Below are 20806 nucleotides of genomic sequence, written 5' to 3' on the forward strand. Positions count from 1 at the left end.
GACGGTTGATGTTTTATGTTATTCCGCAAAAGTTTTAATTAACTCTGATATTTAGAACTACGTTTATGAGTAAATCCAACACCAAAGTATGACTATCGGTAACGGGGCCTTACAACAAATATGTACAATATTTTATTATTGATGAGGAACTAATATCTCAATTGGTTGACTCACAATCTCACATGTAAAACATAAGGGGAAACAAATATTTTCATCCTTTTAATCTTGTAAAATAAGAGGGTTTACACATTCATTTCGTCTTACTTGAGTTGTAATGCATTTTTTTTTACATTTGATTCATTATAACTTTAAAAGATATATCTATGTCTCACTGCAATCATTTTATGACATACTAATACCCAAAATCACATGCAATATTACCCAAACTAAATCAAATATATAGTTATGGCAGTTATTACCCAAAACCATAATAAGTTATTATTTTTTAATACGTATATATATTATATAGAAATAACCAAATATCATCCAAAAATAATAATATAACTGAAAATCTCAAGTAAATCATGCATGCAAATTAATTATGCAAATAATGAAATAAACTACCATCTTCACCTATATATATATATATGTATGTATAACAACATCTTCTACAAACAACCTCAACAACATTAACCATAACTTGAAGCAGTTATCGATTTTCGACATGTCGATGAACCGAAAACAAACTGTCTTGATGTTCCCATGGTTAGGCCATGGTCACATATCACCTTTCCTAGAACTATCCAAAAAACTAAACAAAACAAACCTCTTCAACATCTACTTATGTTCCACCCCTGCTAACCTCAACTCCATCAACAAAACCGAGTGCGAGTCCATTGGTTTCATCGAACTACACCTCCCGACACTACCCGGCTTACCACCACACTTTCACACCACCAATGGTTTACCATCCCATCTCATGCCTACTCTTAAACAAGCCTTTGACATGTCAAGCACAAAGTTTTCAAGAATCTTGAAAACATTAAAACCCAAGTTGTTAATTTACGATATGATCCAGTCGTGGGCCCCGGTGTCGGCTGCTGCGCTTGGAATCCCTTCGGCGGTGTTTGTCACTACTAGTGCTACTATGGCTGCTACAATGTTTCATCTTTACTTAAATTATTCTAAAGGCATTGGTTTTCCATTTCGAAAGATATACTTTTGGACGTATGAGTATAAGCATGTGCATGAGATTCTTGAGAGCTCGGCGAATGGACGGAAAGATAAAGAGCGTGTGATGGAAGGTGTTGGGAAGTCGTCAAGTATTGTGCTGGTTAAGTCTGTTGAACAGGTTGAAGGTAAGTATGCTGATTATCTTTCTATGCTGACTGGTAAAAAAGTTGTACCGGTGGGTCCATTTGTGGTGGACCCATGTTGTAATAAAGATGGGGAACAGGACAGTGTGATGCAGTGGCTTGACAGGAAGGAAACTGGGTCCACTGTGTTTGTTTCTTTTGGGAGCGAGTATTTTCTTTCGAGTGCGGATTTGGAGGAAATTGCTTATGGTTTGGAGATGAGTAATGTGAACTTCATTTGGGTGTTGAGGTTTCCAAAAAGTGAAATAAAAGTTGATATTTTTCAACATTTGCCATTAGGATTTGTTGAAAGAGTGAAAGATAGAGGCTTATTGGTCGAAGGGTGGGCCCCACAGACTAAAATATTAAAACATAAAAACATATGTGGATTTGTGAGTCATTGTGGATGGAGTTCAGTAATGGAAGCAATGAAACTTGGTGTTCCAATAATAGCAATGCCAATGCATCTTGACCAGCCGGTCAACGCTCGGTTGGTGGTGGAAGTTGGGGTTGGGATGGAGGGGATTAGAGATGGAAACGGGCGGTTAATGTGTGAGAAAGTGGCTGCGGTTGTGCAGCGTGTGGTGGTTAGTGAGTTAGGACGAGTGGTTAGAGAAAAAGCCAAGAAAATGAGTGTCGGTTTGATGGAAAACGGTGACATGGAGATTGATGCGGTGGTGGATGAGCTGTTGAAACTGTGTCAGAGCGGTCGCGGTAATGATAGCCCGAAGGGGCTTCTGAAGACGAAAAGCGAGACGTTTGCTCTTGACTCGTATTTTGCAGTGGAAACTGAAGTTTAGTTTAAAATGGTACCGAAGAGCGAGTTTTATTATAGTACTGCTTCTTCTGAGTATCGATTAGCAACCGTAACTCGGGTTTGTTTTTTGAAAATATGTTTAAATTATTTTCATTAAAACAAACTCAAACTCTGGTGTTTTTGTTTTTGTGTTATAAGATGTTTAAGGGGAAAGGCTACCCTCTTTTTGTGTAGCCTATATCAATTAATATATGACTGTTATGAAATATTTTGAGTGCATGTTTCATATTTTTAGTTATTAATTTATATGTCAAACTTAGATTTTGATTACAGAAACAGTCAATTTTTAAAACAGTTGACTTTTAGAGTCAAACTTGTTACTTTGACTTTAAAGTCAATGCCAGATTGACGCTCCATTTCTGTCCACTTTTCTCATAAGTCATAAGGAAAGGAAAATAAGGAATCCCAAACACACCCTTAGTTTTCTGATAATCTATTGGTTCTAATGGCACGTCTAAACTAGCTACAAAGGTGCATTTAAGTTGGCCTGGTAAAACCGAGCGTCTAATTAGTTACAACAGCGCGTTTTAACCAGTTGTTATTATGCATCCGAGTTGTCAAGATCTTACACGCTTGAACGAACTCTGCGGATACAACTGTAGCAAAACAAATACTTCACACTGCAATATTAACTTTGTGTATAACCAACCTCTATAGTATATTCATAAGTAATTAGCCATAAAAGAACAGAAAAATTATTAATACTTTTCATCTGAATAAAATTACAAAAAAATAGCCCGAGAAATGAACAAGCGCATTCCGAATATACAACACGAATAACAAATCAACAACGGGCTTCTTGTTTATACGACAATACTAATACGAATATCGGTCAACGGTCAGCCTACCCAACCTTTACAATTCACCAATATACAACTTTCCATGCACACGGTACAAGTCATTACAGCATACTGCTCGGCAACTTGCATCTTCACATTATTGTGCAGTTGCATTTAGATTCCAGTATTGGAGGTTTCTTACTCTCTCCGTTACTCGAGTCCCGAACCCCGACAATACGGGTCTTTGGTTGACCCGTTTGACTTTGTGTCTCCGCGGTGTTTGGGGCTTTTGTTGGGTCGGTTTCAGCCTCTTTCTTCTGTCGAGAGCGTTGAGATTTTGATGCGCGTTTGGTTATGGTTTGACTTTGAGTTACGAACTCAGGTTTCCCAATATCAGATTTCCGGGTAGCGGGAATGAGCGGCCAAGAACCGATGTCATCCACGGGATCCAAACTGGTTTCGGTTTCGGTTTCCTTCTCGATGGCGATTGTTGCAGCATTATGTGCCAAAGTATGAACTATTGAGCTGCAAAAGAGTATTGTGTCTGTTGCTTCTTCTAAAGTCAAACTTCTTCCGTTTTGTTTGACCAAAACCGTTGACTCTTCTGCAACAAAACAAACTTATTATTATTCATGAAATATTCGTAAAAAAATTATTATTCACTCATGAAATGCGTACCGACAATGTTGGCTGTATAGAGTATTGTGTCTGTTGCTTCTTCTAAAGTCAAACTTCTTCCGTTTTGTTTGACCAAAACCGTTGACTCTTCTGCAACAAAACAAACTTATTATTATTCATGAAATATTCATAAAAAAATTATTATTCACTCATGAAATGCGTACCGACAATGTTGGCTGTATGATCACCAGTATCATCTATGCTGTTTGTAGAACTTAATGACCCGTCACGTTTTAAACCGGGAGAAACCCGACCCGTTTGATCAAATTCTCCAGAAACCGCATCTGGTTGTACTTTATCAACATCAGTACAATCTTTTAGTGTACAAGTCTCTAAACCAATAGTATCATCACATCCAGATCCTTCAATTTCTTGAAATTCAGAAGCTTCTTCAATTATGGAAGACTCGGTTAACAAAGATTCCCCAGAATCAACATGGGTTTGACTCGGGCCCATTTCAAAGTCATCCCCTTTGTTGTTTTCAGGGGTAAAAGTGTCATTTTCTCCGTTACCAGAGAAAGTTGATACGCTGCGCTTATGCTTTGCGTTATTAAGGTCGAATTTGTAAGTTTCGATCTCGGATTTCGTGCTGCTTGATTGACGTTGTAAACAGGTACCGGGTTGTCGGTTGACACCAGAAAAGTCAGCGGAAGATGAAACCGACATGCTTCTCATGCTATTATTAGTACTGTCTCTAACATACGAAAAATCATCATATGAGATACTGCTTGCTGAAAATGTCATGTTTCGGACAACCGTACCCTTGGTGCTATTTGACCTTTTAAGCAGTAATGAAATTCCTGCTGCTTCTAAAGACTTAACCTTTGACTTTGAAAAGTCAATTGTGTCATGGTTGACTTGCTTTGTCTCACATTCTTCTGACCGTGATTGAGAAAGAGAATTCTGCGATAAAAAGTTCCAGATTGGTTCTCCGTATGTACCTTGACCGTCTTTGACTAAATCATCATGCTGACTAGACTGAGGTTTGACTTCAACTACAGCCACTTGGGGTGTTGTAACTGATTCAGTTAACGGGTCAACAGTGGTCAAAGGCAAATACGACTCTATGCATTCTCCACAAAGAGTAGTGTCATTTTCTAACCCATTTGGAGAAAACGAACATCCGCATTTCGAACAGATTAACAAACCCGATTGACCATCAAAAGTCAAACCACCAGTCAAAGTTGTTGGATCACTTGATTCATTCAAACCAGCATCATCTTTCTCCATCGCAAACACTTCATCACTGACATCAGGCTCTTGAATTTTCACGAGCCTACTAATTACATCATCCGGGCCTGTTTTGGGCTCGTGTAACCCTACGCCAGAACTTGCATTACCACTAGTAATAACCGGAGAATTTCTGGTATTGTGAGGGGAACTTGATATCTCAACGTGAAAAGTTGAACTCGGAACACTAGAAAGTAGCGGTCTGAACATATTTTGAGGGCCTTTTCTATGATCCTACAAGTAACAACAAAAAAATTAAGAAATAAGAACAAAAAGAATTTAAAATCATATGAAAGTCCTAGCTTTGTTCAAAAAGCTCATGACTCGCTCGGAAAAAGCTCATTAGTAAACGAGCCGAGCCGAGCTGGCTCGATTTGTAGACGAGTCTGAGCCAGGGTCGGCTAGTTGTTTCACTCATTTGGTTCATTTAAATCAATATATATGATGATAATAACAATAATAATTATAATAATAATAACAGATAATATACTGAAAAAACAAAAATAATACATAACGTATTTTATATCAGCCTCTCGATCATTAAAAAAAATGGAAAAAAAACAAATTAATACATATAATATTTCAATTTCTCTAGTTTTACATTTTTCATTGTGTATGTTAGAAAATTATTTTGTTTTGTTTTGTATATATTAATGTCTAAGAAACGTTAACAAGCCACAACCTGGCTCGAGCTTTCTATGAGCCGAGCTAGAGCTCGACTTTTCTGCTTGTTAAAGCTGCTCGTTTAACTTCGAGCTAAATCCTGAGCCCACCTAGCTCGGCTTATTTACAGCCCTAGAAAATATTTATGATTAACGTTAACATACTATTCTCATTTTGTATGAAAAAGTACTCAACCAAGTTTTGATACATTAAAGTTCTAAACTTGTTAGATTAATAAAATATGGACAATTATTTTTATAACAAATTTAAGAAGTAAAAATACCATTTGTCTGAGGGCAAGGTCGAAAGATCTCTTTGGAGCTGAACTAGAAGAAACCGTGCTACTCGGTTTTTTTGAAAATTGCTGAAGTGGCTTCTTCTTACTATTATTATATTGTAAGCCACCAACTCTTCTTGAATTTAACCTTTGTGTACCACCACTGACAACAACAGACGAAAAAGATTCCACGTCATCAGACGAGCTGATGCTTCTAGAAGCCGTGGGGGACATCGATTGTCTGCTGTTTCTAGAAGCCGGTGAGGACCCGCATACATACGAAGCAGGTCGATCCGCCAATGAGGTCCTGAGATTTGGTGGGGCCTCGGAGGGAAAACCGGGAATGGTTGACTGCCATGCCTTGACGTTTGGTGAAGGTGAATTTCCTCTACTGCCTTTTGAGCCCGGGGTACTGTTATTAGAGCCCACACTTAATCTCCGTGGACTTGGAGTGGAAACCCGTGGAATGGGTGTTACGGGTTTTCGAGATGGTGGAGATGATCTCGAGATGGTAGGTGGACTAGCAGTAGGTGCTGACATGGCCCGTGCACCTCTGGATTCAAACGGACTGTTATTAGACCGGGGAGATATGCTCACACGGCTCGGGCTTGCACTGCCTCTACTGCTTCTTCGGCTCTTTTCCATCTAAAGTTGTATAGTTCACGAATTATTAGTACGTGATGTTTTATTGCAAAAAATTATAGTTGGCAAAAAATCAAGAAAGAAAGATTGTGGACAATAATGGAAATGTATATATTAAAAAGGTAGAGGCTGCTTGACCAATTTACTTGAAATGGGTCGGTTTGGGTTTTGTTTTATCTCAGGTGGATAAAACATGTTGAAAGATTATTTTTAGTGTGTACAGCCACCTAAATCATTATTGTTCAAAAGCTTAGATTATTACCATTGTAACAATATTGTATTTGTGATTATAATTAACACGTAAATTGTTCATAATACTTATAGTCCGGACACAATAAAAGTGGGCATGCAAATATAGAAAATATGTGTTAAACACTTATACTTGACCCATTTACTTAAAACGGGCAGATTTAGGTTGTGTTTTATCTCAAACGGATAAAATAACTAAGCTCCCAATGTCTAGTTGTGTATACAAACTCTTGAATTGTTTTCACATAGATTTATTTGTTTTGGTAACCATTATTAACACACACTATTTTTTATAAAGAAAACATATATACGGAAAAAAAACATATAAGTCACCTATAAAGTGTTTTATTTTTTTTTCCCAAGAAATATTTTCTTTTTACAAATATCATTATATATTTATATATTCAAAGCAAATATCGACATGCATAAACAATAAAGATAACTTACAGTTGATGATCTTGAAATTGAAATCGGTTGAGTCTTAGCTCTACCTCTTTGTGCAACATTAGCTTGTGGCACTTCATCGTCCAATGATGGAAACAAAGGTGTATCGGGAGGAGTTAATAGCCTTTAATTATATGGGGAAAAAAAAGTATCAGACGCGAACTAACTAAGAAAACAACCATCATAGATTAAACAAAAAAGAAACAATAATTCCATAGCTAACGTTCGTTTATGTCAATTCTTGAATACCAAAACTTGCTAGAGAATTGTAAAATATTTTCAAAAATTCGTTCTTTAAAATATAAAACTAAGAACAAAATAACTACCAACCATTCATAATCATTCTTCTCTTCTTCTGCATGAAGGAGATCACTGCTTTCTCCTCGAGCCGGAATGTTTATCCCAAGCTTGTACTCTGAAAATTGTCTCAACTTACTTGCTGCAAAAATGCAAAAACAAAATTAGAAACTAATCACTTAAGTATTACTACTTTCTATTTTTCTATATGTAACTTAAGCTATGCAGTCAATATCGGTGGTATCTCGGTTATCAGTCCTCGTGTGAAATATCGGTCAGAATATCGGTACCAATAATATCGGCAATATTGATCTACATTTCACCAATATTCCCGATATTAGTGTTTTAAGTCTTAATTTTCAACTTTTAGTATTTAATGTTAGTGTTTGAGTCTTAATCAATTCCTACTTGCTACAATTGTTAGTGTTTTGCAAGTTGCAAAAGGATAATTTGTTAATAGTAGGAAGCGCATCCCGAATTGTTAGTGTTAAAAGTGCTATATATATAAATTTTGCATGATATTAATAACTACCGATATCCCACCACGATAACCGATATCTCAAATATCAGTCGACTGATATCCGATATTTTTCCGCATTAACTGCTTAGAACTTAAGAAACCCAAATTTCTTAAAACAAAAAAATCAAATAAACATTACTGAAAATGTCTTCAAAATCATCATTGGCATCAAGCAAGAAATTATCTCTTTCTCTGCTTTGCACCTCATTAAATAAAGCAAGATCATCGTCTCTTTGTTTTAACGGTATCCCACTCTCAAGACTACGCCCTCGTTTGTGATTATCACCTCTCGGTTCCCTCCCCGGTGAACATCTAATCGCCGGTGACGGCGGCATTCTGATTCCCCAAAATTCCGGTAACCACTCAACTTGAACTCAATATTGTCATCAAACACATTTACCCACCTTACGAACTCCAATTGTTCCTTCAACCGCGATGCCTTTAAGCACGAATAGCCCTAAATTCGGTCGAAAGCACTTCAATTTCCCATACAATTGAGCTCATGAACAGAACCCCAAATTAAAGCCAAATTCGGAGAATTTTAACTTAAAACACCTCTTCGAGCACACACCCGCGAGTAAAGAATCGTTAACTTACAGAATTACCCGTACCGAACCGAAGCTCAATTCGTCGAACACTTGGTGGGCCAAACCGAATTACCACCAAAACAAGAAACTACTAACAACCCCAATTGCAGCTTCAATCACAATGTCTTTAAGCACAAATCCCCCAAAACAAAATCAGAAACCACTTCAATTTCCAGTACTAAACCCTAAGTCGTCAAAACTAAAACACCTAATCGCAATTACAGCAGAAAAACCCCAAATTATAACTTAAAACACCTCTTCAACCACAAGTCGCGAGTAATTAACCATTAACTTACTCAATTACCGGTAAAAAAGCAAACGCATTTCATCGAACACTTGGTGGGCATAACTGAAACCTCACCAAAATGAGAAATTGAACACAAACCCAGGTCAGAAATGGGGTGAATTAGCCGGATCTGGATGGGATTGGTGGATCATGGAGGTTAATTGTCGGTGGGATGAAATCAAGAACCCTAAAGAAACCCAATTGAATTGAATTGATGTGAAAGAAATTGAGAATTAGAAGAAGAAGATAACAGGACAGAAGTAAGAGAGCAGGTGTTGATCATTCAACTACTGTAATTCTTTAATGGAATCTGATCATATATATCATAAAGTTATTAGTCTATATGTACGTATTAATGTTCATCAATTTTGTCGTATCTTTTTTTTTCTATAGGTATTATTATTATTATTATTATTATTATTATTATTATTACTATTATTATACCTTTTTTTGTATTGTAAAATGTGAGTGGTGAGTACTAAATATTTTGTTGTCACATAGGGTACTTGGGTTGGTAAGCTCGGTAACGCTGTCGAGACGTCACCGTCAGGTTAGCTTCTTAATACGGTTTGTTTTTTCAAGTTGTACTACCCGATGGAGGACGAGGGTTGTTGAGAGACTATGTGGAATGTTATTTGATTGTTACTTCACACATATAGTTTTGTGGATGTCAGACACCTTCCCAACTGGGACGGTTATTTTGGTAGTTTTGAATTGTCTTTGAGTAATTGTTTGAAATATTTATAAATTACAAAAATTTGAATAGCGAAAGATGTGCCCCAAGTTTCCTCATGTGTCTACGGTGGGTAAAACTTTTCAAATTTATAATAAATTGTGACTAAAATATATTTTGATGTGACTAGGAACATTAAATATGTATATATCATCTAAAGCAACATTTTTTAAATATGTAAAATGAATTTCGCATGATGAAGCGTAACACATACATGAGTGAGTTTAATGGCGATGGGTATTTGCGTTCATCTGCATACACAAATTTACGATACATATATCATTATCGTGCAAAATGGCATAATAATGATCTATATATGTGTAATCAAGACTGACTTCAAATTTAGACACGTGTCTGTACCGTCGAAATTTTCCTAATATGTGTCGATACCATGTAAAATGACCTAACTATACCGTGTAAATGGGTAAATGGTATAACCACACACTTATATCTTATAATGCATTACATTTATTATATTTTTATGAAAATATAACAATATTATACGTATATAAAAAAGATAAAAACAATAAATTTTATGAGGTACCTTTGAAATAAAAAAAAAAACAAAAAACGTATATAAAATTTATATGACTTATAAAAACACAATGAGACTAGTATATTTAATAATAGAAAAGGCAACATAAAGAATTTACCTCTTCCTATTATATAATTTACAAAATTATAAAACTTTTTAAAAATAAAATACAACAAATTGGTTCTGATTCCATTTCAGGTATACATTCCTTGTAACGAGACCTTAACTATAATTAATGATTTTTTTATCATTATTATGTGGACATTAACTATACGTAACTAATATTAATGTTTTTAATGATGAATAATCAAATTTGGTCAAATAATTCGATAATGGAATTCTCTTTAAAAACAATAAAAAACAGAAAAAGTTGACATTCCATTAAACCTAACAACACCCAAAGATGGCGAATGCTTACTTAACTTATTTTCTTTTTGCAACTAGAAAAAATACTTTATAATTAGCATATTTTCATTAAAAAAGATACATTAATTAATTTATATGATCTTTTATACAATTAATCAAGTATAGTTGATGATGCTTATGTGGTTTTTGAATACTCAATTAAACAGAACGAACCATTAAAACCGAGATAAACGTTTAATGGTTTAACTCATCTTAAAACGTGAAAACGAGAACGCAAGCTAAAATAACCATTTAACATTTATTCGTTTATATAATAAACATATTTATGTTCAAATACCGAAAGGAAGGATATAAGAGGAACCATCGCTCAGTGGTGCTTTTACGAATATATGCTCACAACTAGCTAATACCTTCTCGACACTATTGAACCTAAAATCAACTCTCAATCGCTCTTTTTAGTTGATGGGCGAGGTTTTCTACCCACTAGCTAGTGGCTACCAGCTAAAGAGGTACACGATGTGGTTACGACAACTAAAGTTGGGTAGCTAGACCATCTACCTAATGTTTCAAACTTGTTGAACCAACAAAACATTATTTAAACTATGTGTGTGAGAGTGATCATCTTACGCCACAATTGCTACTGGTGCCACTCTCTTATTGTTTGCAGGAACTGTGAGTGATTGTAGCTACCCGACCCCAAGAGAGGTTCTTGTTATCGCACTCCGGATGAGTCGTATGAACGATATATGGCTGATTGAATCAAATAATTATTTTAATCGACTTATTTAGAAACTAAGTAATACATATTTAGTGTATATTTCAACCACGATAATCTTGGTTAGTACTCAACCTGATAATGATTATTTTAATTTGTATTAAAGTGACCAAGCATGTTTCACTAATAGTTGGGAAAGTATATATTCTTCAACTAACATAGAGGTGCACAGAATACCCTGTTTCATACCCGACCCATGGGTACGACTTCGTATTGGATTTATCTCCGGACCCACTATGACCGAAACTAGAAAAATCTGGTCAAAACCTGACTCTACCCGAAACCCGAAAACTTGGTCAAATACCTGACTATACCCGGAACTGGTTCCTACCCGACCGGTTTTTGACTTTTGTCGACCACCGGAAGCAGTTCCCGAAATTACCTCTCAGGGGGAGTATAACCGGTTAGTCTCTTTTGAAAACAGGGACCTCCTGCTCCGAGCGGCAGAGGTGCACAACATACCTCATTCCGGACCAGACCCGGAACCCGTTCCTACCCGTACTCGACCCACAAATTCAAATTGGTAATATAATAGCTTTTTCTCCGGAACCGTACCTGGAACTGGAACCGACCCAAACTCGCAAGATCCAAAGCTGGAAATACCCGGTCAAAACCCTACCCGAAAACCCAAAAAAACTGGTCAAATACCCGATTATACCAGAAACTAATTTCTACCTAACTCGGTTTTGACTTTTGTTGATCATACCTAATTCCGGTTACTTAAAATACCTCGGTTTACCTCGGGTTGTGCACCTCTAAAATGACATATCTTATTCATTTCCAGCCCAGCCCAGCCCAGCCCAATTCTGACACCATCTTCTCATTCTCAAATCTCACTCCACAACCACCGTAACTGCCTCCACCTAACCAAACCGACCACCGTAACCACCGCCGTTGTTCGATCATGTGGCCGTCCGTACGACACCGAGTTCTGTCCGACGCCGTCCGCCAGTTCAAATCACGTGTTCTTATTAACTGGTCCGTTTGTTCTAGCGGTGAGTTGCTGAAGCTAGAGGAGGTGGAGAAGATACTCAGTGACGTTAGAGCCGATGACGTCAGAGTCATACCTGTTAATAATAATAATAATCAGTCGGCGTTTACCAATTTTGTGGTGGTTGCCACCGGCAAGTCGCAATGGCACGTTCGTAATATCGCTCAAGCCCTAATTTACAAGGCATGTGCTTATTATTATTATTATTATTATTATTATTATTATTATTATTATTATTATTATTATTATTATTATAATTATGTACCGATTAAGTTGGTGATTATTAGTTAATGTGCTGATACCTGCAGTTTATTAGATTTGAGAACCTTATGTACATTCATTTCAAGTGTTCTGTGAACCGAATGTTAAGTGAATTGTTTGGTAGGAAGTTCGTTTACGTTCGAAGAATAAACGTGGACAAAAGTTTTTGTTCCTTTAGTTAAATGAATGAACATGAACAAATGCTTTGTTTGTTCATTTGCATTCATGAACATTTGTTTATTTATGTTTGTTTATGTAATTTGTGTTCTGTATTTTGCTCGTTTGTGTTTATTTATGTTTGTTGGTGTTCGTTTGCATTTGTTCATATACATTCAATTATGTTCGTTTATGTTTGTGAACAGTTTGTTTTAGATTTTTAACGAACATGCTCATTTTTTTGAAATATACGAACATTAATTCATTATCTGTTCAATTAACTGGTCATCATAGTTATCAAATGTGATAAGCGCTCAAAGGCGTTGAGGCTTTGCCTAGAGCCCAGGATAAAAGCGCGAAAAAAGCCCCCGATATTTAGGAAAAAAACGCACATTAAAAAAACAAAATGTTAACTAAAGTAGAACATCTTAATAAGAAAACAAACATTCATTCTTGAAACAGTTCAACCAAAAACCAAAACATGAAGTACCAGGTACATCTTAATAACAGCCTATATTTTTCTGTAAATGTTAAGACCTGGAATATTTTTGTGTAAATGTTTTTGATAACTGGTTGGTCTAAATATGATTTACATAAATATATATATTTCAGTAATAATTATTTTCATAATAAGATTTAGGAAGTTATATGTATTAAATATACATTTATCATTTATGTGACTTTAGACTCGATGGTACCATTTTCTTTTTAAGCTATATTTTTGTAATTTCACTATTTTGATCCTCTAGAGGCAGCATAAACCGGTAATTTATAAATAAATGGATCCAAGCTGTCAGCTCTAATAACAGCCTATAATCAAGAAGCTAGCTCTGAAATGAATTAATTATACAGATTATGCAGCCCTTAATTAATTATACAGATTATGCAGCCCTTAAATAGTGGGAGTTTTAGGTTTTACTTGAGAATATGAACAGGTGGGATAATGCCATTTAATAAACATGGGAAACCAAGTCAGTGCTTTTAATATCAGATGCATTGAAATCGCAGTAAATGTGCTTCGCCCAATAAATGTGCTTAAGTGCCTTAAGCGGTTGCTTTTGATATCTATGCTGTTCATGTTCGTGTTCATTTAAAGTTAAACGAACGAGCATGAACATGCCCTTGTTCGTGCTCATTCGGTTCGTTTACAGGGCTACCTGGATTCGTATACCAAAGATTCATATTGTTTACATTTAGAAGCCCCAATGAAATGATCTTATGATCTTTGGATCATGTTTATAAGATTATCACAAATGGAAATGTGCTACACATTGATTTAGTAATTAATCTAGTGTTAGACTTTAGATTAGTTTGTAGAATTTGGGTTTCAGAAATGTGCTGGTACTATCAATTACATGTGTTCTGTGAAGTGTGAAGAATGCACATTATTTGTTAAACATTATAGTTTGCCTGCTGGATGATCAAGTTTAAAAAAAGTACTCCATTTTCTTGCTTCAGGCCTGTAAACGAACTGTTCGTGAACTGTTAGGTGGGAAGTTCGATTATTTAATAAACGAACGAACATGAACAAAACTTTTTGTTCCGTTAATTAAACAAACGAACATGAACGCATGCTTGTTCGTTCAATTATGTTTGTGAACATTTGTGTATGCTCATTCATTTATGTTTGTTTGTGTTCATTTATGTGTGTGTATGTTTATTTATGCTTGTTCAGTTACGTTCATTCATGTTCGTTTAGATAGAACATGAACACAAAGATTTGTTCGATTACCTGTTTTGTTTGTGTATGTGTTCGTTCAGTTGCTTACATGCCTACCTGGCTTCCGATACCTCCAAAGATCCATATTGTTATCTTATGATCTTTAGATCTTATTTTAAAGATGATTTGTTAAACATTATAGTTTGTAGAAGTAGGGTTTCAAAAATGTGCTGATAATTGATTTTGTTTGATTTGTGAAGAAGAATGCAGTTTATTCTTAAACATTATAATTTGCTAAATGATCAATTATAAAAAATACTTTATTTTCCGGCTTTAGGCCTGCAAACGAATTGTTCGTGAACTGTTAGGCGGGAACTTCAATTATTTAATAAGCCAACGATCCTGAGCACGTGCTTTGTTTGTTCATTTATGCTCATTTATTTATGTTTGTTTGTGTTCATTTATGTGTGTGTATGTTTGCATATGTCTGTCAGTTATGTTCGTGAACTGTTTGTTTAGACACGAACACGAACACGAAGATCTGTTTGATTACCTGTTTGTGTTCGTGTTCGTTCGGTTCATTTGCAGGCCTACCTGGCTTCCAATACCTCAAATGATCCATATTGTTAAAATGTAGAAGCCCCAATTAAATTATCTTATGATCTTTAGATCGTATTTTAAACTTTATTACAAGTGGAAATGTAAATCTCATTGACTTTATAACTAATCTGTACCATTTAAGGAGGCTGTGAAAAATTGTCAACTTTTTTGATAAAAAAACTGAGTCTACCGTAAACCTTATGTAACTACATTACAAAGCCAAACGAGGCACCCTGCTTTCCAGTGTTTAACACAAGCGGGAAATGTTGTAAAACAAATGTTAGGTATGAATGGGTTCATTACAACATGATATAAAAACAATTTTCTTGTTTTATGTAACGAACTATTGTCTCTTTTACCATTTGGTGTAATAAATTTGTTTATCGTTATCATTTGGTGCACTTGATCTACTATACCCAGGTGTTTTTTTGACTTGCTATAACGTATAATTCCAATGTTAACTCTGAATATTTACAAGTGGTTATTTGTGTTTTGGATCAGGTGAAGCAAAAACAAACAGGAGCTAAGAGAATGTTGCTGCCAAGTGTGGAAGGTGAAGAAGGAGGAAACTGGATCGTTATTGATTCAGGTATATATTATATGGAAATAATAACCGTTGATCTATCTTTTATACTTTATTTAAAGAAGTTTAAGAATAAATGGTGGTTATCTTTTGCACTTTTCAGGTTCATTAGTAGTCCATGCTCTTGATGAGAAAGCAAGAGCTTATTACAACTTGGAGCAGCTATGGAGTTCAAAAGAGTCAACTAGTGACAAAAGTCAAACTCAGGTTACCTTGTTTATAGGTTTTTTTTTTGACATTTTTACCTTGTTTTGAATTATTTTATAGTAACCAAGTTTGATGTGTTAATCAGGACTTGGGTCAAGCTTTCGTGAAGGTTCGCCGGAAGAACAATTCCAAAAAACCAGCTAAGTAATTTGTTTGATCATCAAGCTGTGTTAAATGAAGGATTTGTAAATTAATAAGAAATGTTTTTGTATTTGGTCTTTTAAGTCCAGATTGTAGCGAACTTGATGCATTTTTCGGGTTCATAATTTTATTTTATATCGTCAAAAAAACACATTATCTCTAGCCTTTTTTATATCTTGTTAGATATGAAAGTGTTTTGTGCAGTTAGGCCGAGTGTACTGGGCGAGTTTTTGGGCGAAAATGGGGCGATTTTTTGAGGGAACACCCCCCCCCCTCCCCCGGCGATAATTGGGCGAAAATGGGCGGGGGCGGCATATATTTGTCGCCCGTTGAACTTGAAAATAATAATAAATTAATAAAATGACCGTTGTGAAAGGGTCAAATTTAAAAAAAAATAAAAAAAATTAAACAATATATATATATATATATATATATAAACATACACCCTTCTCCATTTTATATCCATTTTATACACAAATCATAACCAATTTCTTACAAAAAATAAACAAAATGAATCCTAGAAACAACCCGAACCAACCGAACTATCAATTCCCTACTTTCGGTCAAACGTATGGTTCGCAATCGAGCCAACCGAACCAACCGAACTACCAATTCCCTGCTTTCGGTCAAACGTATGGTTCGCAATCGAGCCAACCGAACCAACCGAACTACCAATTCCCTGCTTTCGGTCAAACGTATGGTTCGCAATCAAGCCAACCGAACCAACCGAACTTACAATGGAGCCAACCGAACCAACCGAGCTATCCGTATCAACTTTCCGACCCGAACCTAAACATGTACGCCAACTTTCTCAGCCCCCAAAACACAATGCCGGCGTTCGGGTCTACACCACCGGAGTCGGGTACCAGATACGCAAACGTCACGGGCCTCCGGTTCAAGCAAAAAGCCGACCCGTAAACACAAAAAAAAACAATCGGGGGAGACGATGGCACAACGTGATCCATACAAGCATTGGAACGGGGAGGAGGAGGTGGCCTTTGCAAGGGCTTGGATTAACATTTTAGAGGATCCCGACGTCGGTAAGTTTTTTAATATTAAGTATTTATTAAAAATGTATTTAGTGTTTATTAAAATATATACTAATTGTTACAAATAAATTTAATTTGTAGCCAACTTTCAAGCCACCGGGGTGTTTTGGAAGAAAGTATTTGAAGCTTGGCTCGTGATAACCGGTAAACCCGAAGACTACCGGGGAAAAGAAGCGGTTCAAGCCCACTGGAAGGGGCTTAACGCCGATTGTCAAAAATTTGCCGAGATAATTAACCGGTTGAAGGGGTCCGGCTGGCGTAGCGGAAATAACGACGTCGACATTATAGGTCAAGCCTTGAGCGACTTTCAAGCTCAGGGTCACACTGTTGAGCGGCCCGGGAAACCGTTCAAGTATTTGAGTTCTTGGGAAAAGCTACGTCGTTGCTCGAAATGGAATGTGGTACCAACCGTTCCGGCCGCCCGACGAGCCGGCTCATCCCAGCCTTCAAAAAGGTCGAAGACATCGTCGTCGACAAATCCAAGCACACCAAACACACCCTCCGATGCTCATAGCTTCTTCCTCGACGACACGGTCAATTTAGCCGATGATTTGAATATACCCGACGAAGATGAGGTAGAGGAGTTGCCTCGACCACGCGGGAGATCGAGGAAAAATAAGGAGGAAGGTTCGTCGTCAACACGATTCACACCGGAGCCCGTTGAAATAAACGAGTTGGTCGGTCGTTTGGAAACAAATGCCACCGTAATTGGAGCCGACATTCGAGCATCCAACAAACAACAAGAAAAGCTGAACCAGACATTCGAATTAAAACAAATGAAAGACGACTACGAATCCCTCAAAGCGGAGGGGTTTCACGAGGATGCCGAATTATTGATGCAATGCCGACGTGAAAAAATGCGCGAATATTACGGATATTAGTTTCTTTTTTAGTTATGTTTTTTTTTTCTTTAGTTATGTTTTTTAATAGACAGAATTACAAATTTTGTCCTTTAAAAAAAGCCAAATTACGGTTCGTGTCCTTTTTTTAGTTTCTTTGCAGGCAATATCCTTTAAACATTTTTTTCCTACACGTTATGTCCTTTACGCTAACTGAGTTAGAAAAACTCAGTTAAATACCCTCACGTGAGACGCATGTGAGGGCATTTTTGTCCTTTCGTCAGTACCTGCAAATTTATAACACTTTCCCCTCATTTCTCTCTTCTTTCTCTCTCTAAGCCACCACTATCACCACACCATCACCTGCAAATTACCACCACAAATCTCAGCAACGGTTTCCATTAACACATCCTCCGCATCCTCCGCAACGGTTTCCATTAACCACTCCGGCCAACATACCCTTTTCCGCTGGAGCCACCATCACCACACCTTCACCCCGTCGGAGCCACCATGGTTCTCCGCCGTCTCTTCCGATTCCGGCCACCTTCACTTTTCAATTGCGCTAACTTAAAAAACTTACACCTTGTCGGAATCAAAAAGTCTTCAACCTCTAGATAATAATGTCCACGGCGACACAACAGTCACCACCACCACCATCGGAGTCAACAGAGTCAACGGCGGCAAACACACTCACCAAACGATACGAAGGACTCGTAATAGTCCGTACAAAGGCAATCAAAGGCAAAGGAGCTTGGTTATTATCCGACTGGGTATACGAATCTAAAATCCCCAAAAAGCCCCCCGAGTTAAATACTATCCAAGTCCCAAATCGAGTCATCACTCCGGTTATTATCCGACTGGGTATACGAATCATGTGGGTCCGTCACATTAACAAGTTTGACGCCATGTTCTTCAAGCTTTCATCCGACGGGTGGAAGTCAAAATTGGTCAACTTATCGGTCAATTTACCCACCGGAACCAGTGTTTTACGGCGGGCAGTGGTTAATAACGGGTATGTGTTTAATGGAAACCGTTGCTGAGGAGGATGTGTTAATGGAAACCGTTGCTGAGATTTGTGGTGGTGGTAATCCGGGCAGATCTCGAACCACCATTGATTTTCCGTCGAGCTCCGGGTAGATCTCGAACCACCACGAAATTTAACGATTGAGGTTGTGCCTTCAATCTAAGTAGACAACGACGGGAAAGGGGGTTGGTTTGGTGGTGGTCACGGCTGAGATAAGGGGGTTGGTAGTGGTGGTGGTGGTGTAGAGAGAGAAGAAGATGAGAAGAGAAAGAAGATGAGAAGAGAGAGAGAGCGTGTGTGTATATTTGAACTACTTCGTTGTAATGACCAAAAAGCCCTCACATGCCATGCACATGTTGTCATTTAACTGAGTTTTTCTAACCCAGTTAGCGTAAAGGACATAACGTGTAGGAAAAAAATGTTTAAAGGACACCGCCTGCAAGGAAACTCAAAAAAGGACACGAACCGTAATTTGGCTTTTTTCAAAGGACAAAATTTGTAATTCTGTCTTTTTAATATTTTTAGTTATGTTTTTTTTGTATTTCTTTTTAATTTTAATGCATTTTTATTTAATTATTTAAATGAATTGGTTTTTATTTAATTAGTTAATTATAAAAAGAAAATAATAAAAAAAACATACTGTGGGCCCAACTTGTAGCCCCTACATACTGTTTGCCTGCTGGATGATCAAGTTTAAAAAAAGTACTCCATTTTCTTGCTTCAGGCCTGTAAACGAACTGTTCGTGAACTGTTAGGTGGGAAGTTCGATTATTTAATAAACGAACGAACATGAACAAAACTTTTTGTTCCGTTAATTAAACAAACGAACATGAACGCATGCTTGTTCGTTCAATTATGTTTGTGAACATTTGTGTATGCTCATTCATTTATGTTTGTTTGTGTTCATTTATGTGTGTGTATGTTTATTTATGCTTGTTCAGTTACGTTCATTCATGTTCGTTTAGATAGAACATGAACACAAAGATTTGTTCGATTACCTGTTTTGTTTGTGTATGTGTTCGTTCAGTTGCTTACATGCCTACCTGGCTTCCGATACCTCCAAAGATCCATATTGTTATCTTATGATCTTTAGATCTTATTTTAAAGATGATTTGTTAAACATTATAGTTTGTAGAAGTAGGGTTTCAAAAATGTGCTGATAATTGATTTTGTTTGATTTGTGAAGAAGAATGCAGTTTATTCTTAAACATTATAATTTGCTAAATGATCAATTATAAAAAATACTTTATTTTCAAAGGACAAAATTTGTAATTCTGTCTTTTTAATATTTTTAGTTATGTATTTTTTTAGTTATGTTTTTTTTGTATTTCTTTTTAATTTTAATGCATTTTTATTTAATTATTTAAATGAATTGGTTTTTATTTAATTAGTTAATTATAAAAAGAAAATAATAAAAAAAACATACTGTGGGCCCAACTTGTAGCCCCTACATACTGTTTGCCTGCTGGATGATCAAGTTTAAAAAAAGTACTCCATTTTCTTGCTTCAGGCCTGTAAACGAACTGTTCGTGAACTGTTAGGTGGGAAGTTCGATTATTTAATAAACGAACGAACATGAACAAAACTTTTTGTTCCGTTAATTAAACAAACGAACATGAACGCATGCTTGTTCGTTCAATTATGTTTGTGAACATTTGTGTATGCTCATTCATTTATGTTTGTTTGTGTTCATTTATGTGTGTGTATGTTTATTTATGCTTGTTCAGTTACGTTCATTCATGTTCGTTTAGATAGAACATGAACACAAAGATTTGTTCGATTACCTGTTTTGTTTGTGTATGTGTTCGTTCAGTTGCTTACATGCCTACCTGGCTTCCGATACCTCCAAAGATCCATATTGTTTTCTTATGATCTTTAGATCTTATTTTAAAGATGATTTGTTAAACATTATAGTTTGTAGAAGTAGGGTTTCAAAAATGTGCTGATAATTGATTTTGTTTGATTTGTGAAGAAGAATGCAGTTTATTCTTAAACATTATAATTTGCTAAATGATCAATTATAAAAAATACTTTATTTTCAAAGGACAAAATTTGTAATTCTGTCTTTTTAATATTTTTAGTTATGTATTTTTTTAGTTATGTTTTTTTTGTATTTCTTTTT

The 20806-nt window shown here is 36.3% G+C and overlaps 2 protein-coding genes and 1 pseudogene across 3 annotated transcripts; 2 read left to right on the forward strand and 1 right to left on the reverse strand.

Annotated features, from left to right (window-relative positions):
- The first annotated feature begins 547 nt into the window (after window positions 1-547).
- LOC143614581 (UDP-glucosyltransferase 29 pseudogene) lies at window positions 548-2095 on the forward strand (annotated as a pseudogene).
- Window positions 2096-2802: 707 nt separating this feature from the next.
- Window positions 2803-8646, reverse strand: LOC143614589 (uncharacterized). 2 transcript variants are annotated; one of them, XM_077087984.1, is made up of 6 exons: window positions 8031-8646; window positions 7405-7513; window positions 7078-7198; window positions 5746-6384; window positions 3734-5033; window positions 2803-3495 (listed from the first exon to the last, which is right to left on the reverse strand). In XM_077087984.1, exons 1-6 carry the CDS (start codon window positions 8224-8226, stop codon window positions 3044-3046), a joined length of 2817 nt encoding a protein of 938 aa, XP_076944099.1. In that variant the 5' UTR covers window positions 8227-8646; the 3' UTR covers window positions 2803-3043. The 2 variants fall into 2 exon arrangements, with proteins under 2 accessions (XP_076944099.1, XP_076944100.1); XM_077087985.1 differs by having other exon boundaries at window positions 7405-7509; window positions 8031-8136.
- Window positions 8647-11970: 3324 nt separating this feature from the next.
- On the forward strand, window positions 11971-15937 carry LOC143614590 (protein Iojap-related, mitochondrial-like). Its single transcript, XM_077087986.1, has 4 exons — window positions 11971-12347; window positions 15343-15430; window positions 15528-15620; window positions 15700-15937. Exons 1-4 carry the CDS (start codon window positions 12078-12080, stop codon window positions 15702-15704), a joined length of 456 nt encoding a protein of 151 aa, XP_076944101.1. The 5' UTR covers window positions 11971-12077; the 3' UTR covers window positions 15705-15937.
- Window positions 15938-20806: the final 4869 nt, after the last annotated feature.

The sequence above is a fragment of the Bidens hawaiensis genome, unplaced genomic scaffold (genome assembly GCF_021521415.1).
Source record: "Bidens hawaiensis isolate Kalapana, Puna unplaced genomic scaffold, B.hawaiensis_p1.1 tig00040540_1, whole genome shotgun sequence".
NCBI classification, from domain to species: Eukaryota; Viridiplantae; Streptophyta; class Magnoliopsida; order Asterales; family Asteraceae; genus Bidens; species Bidens hawaiensis.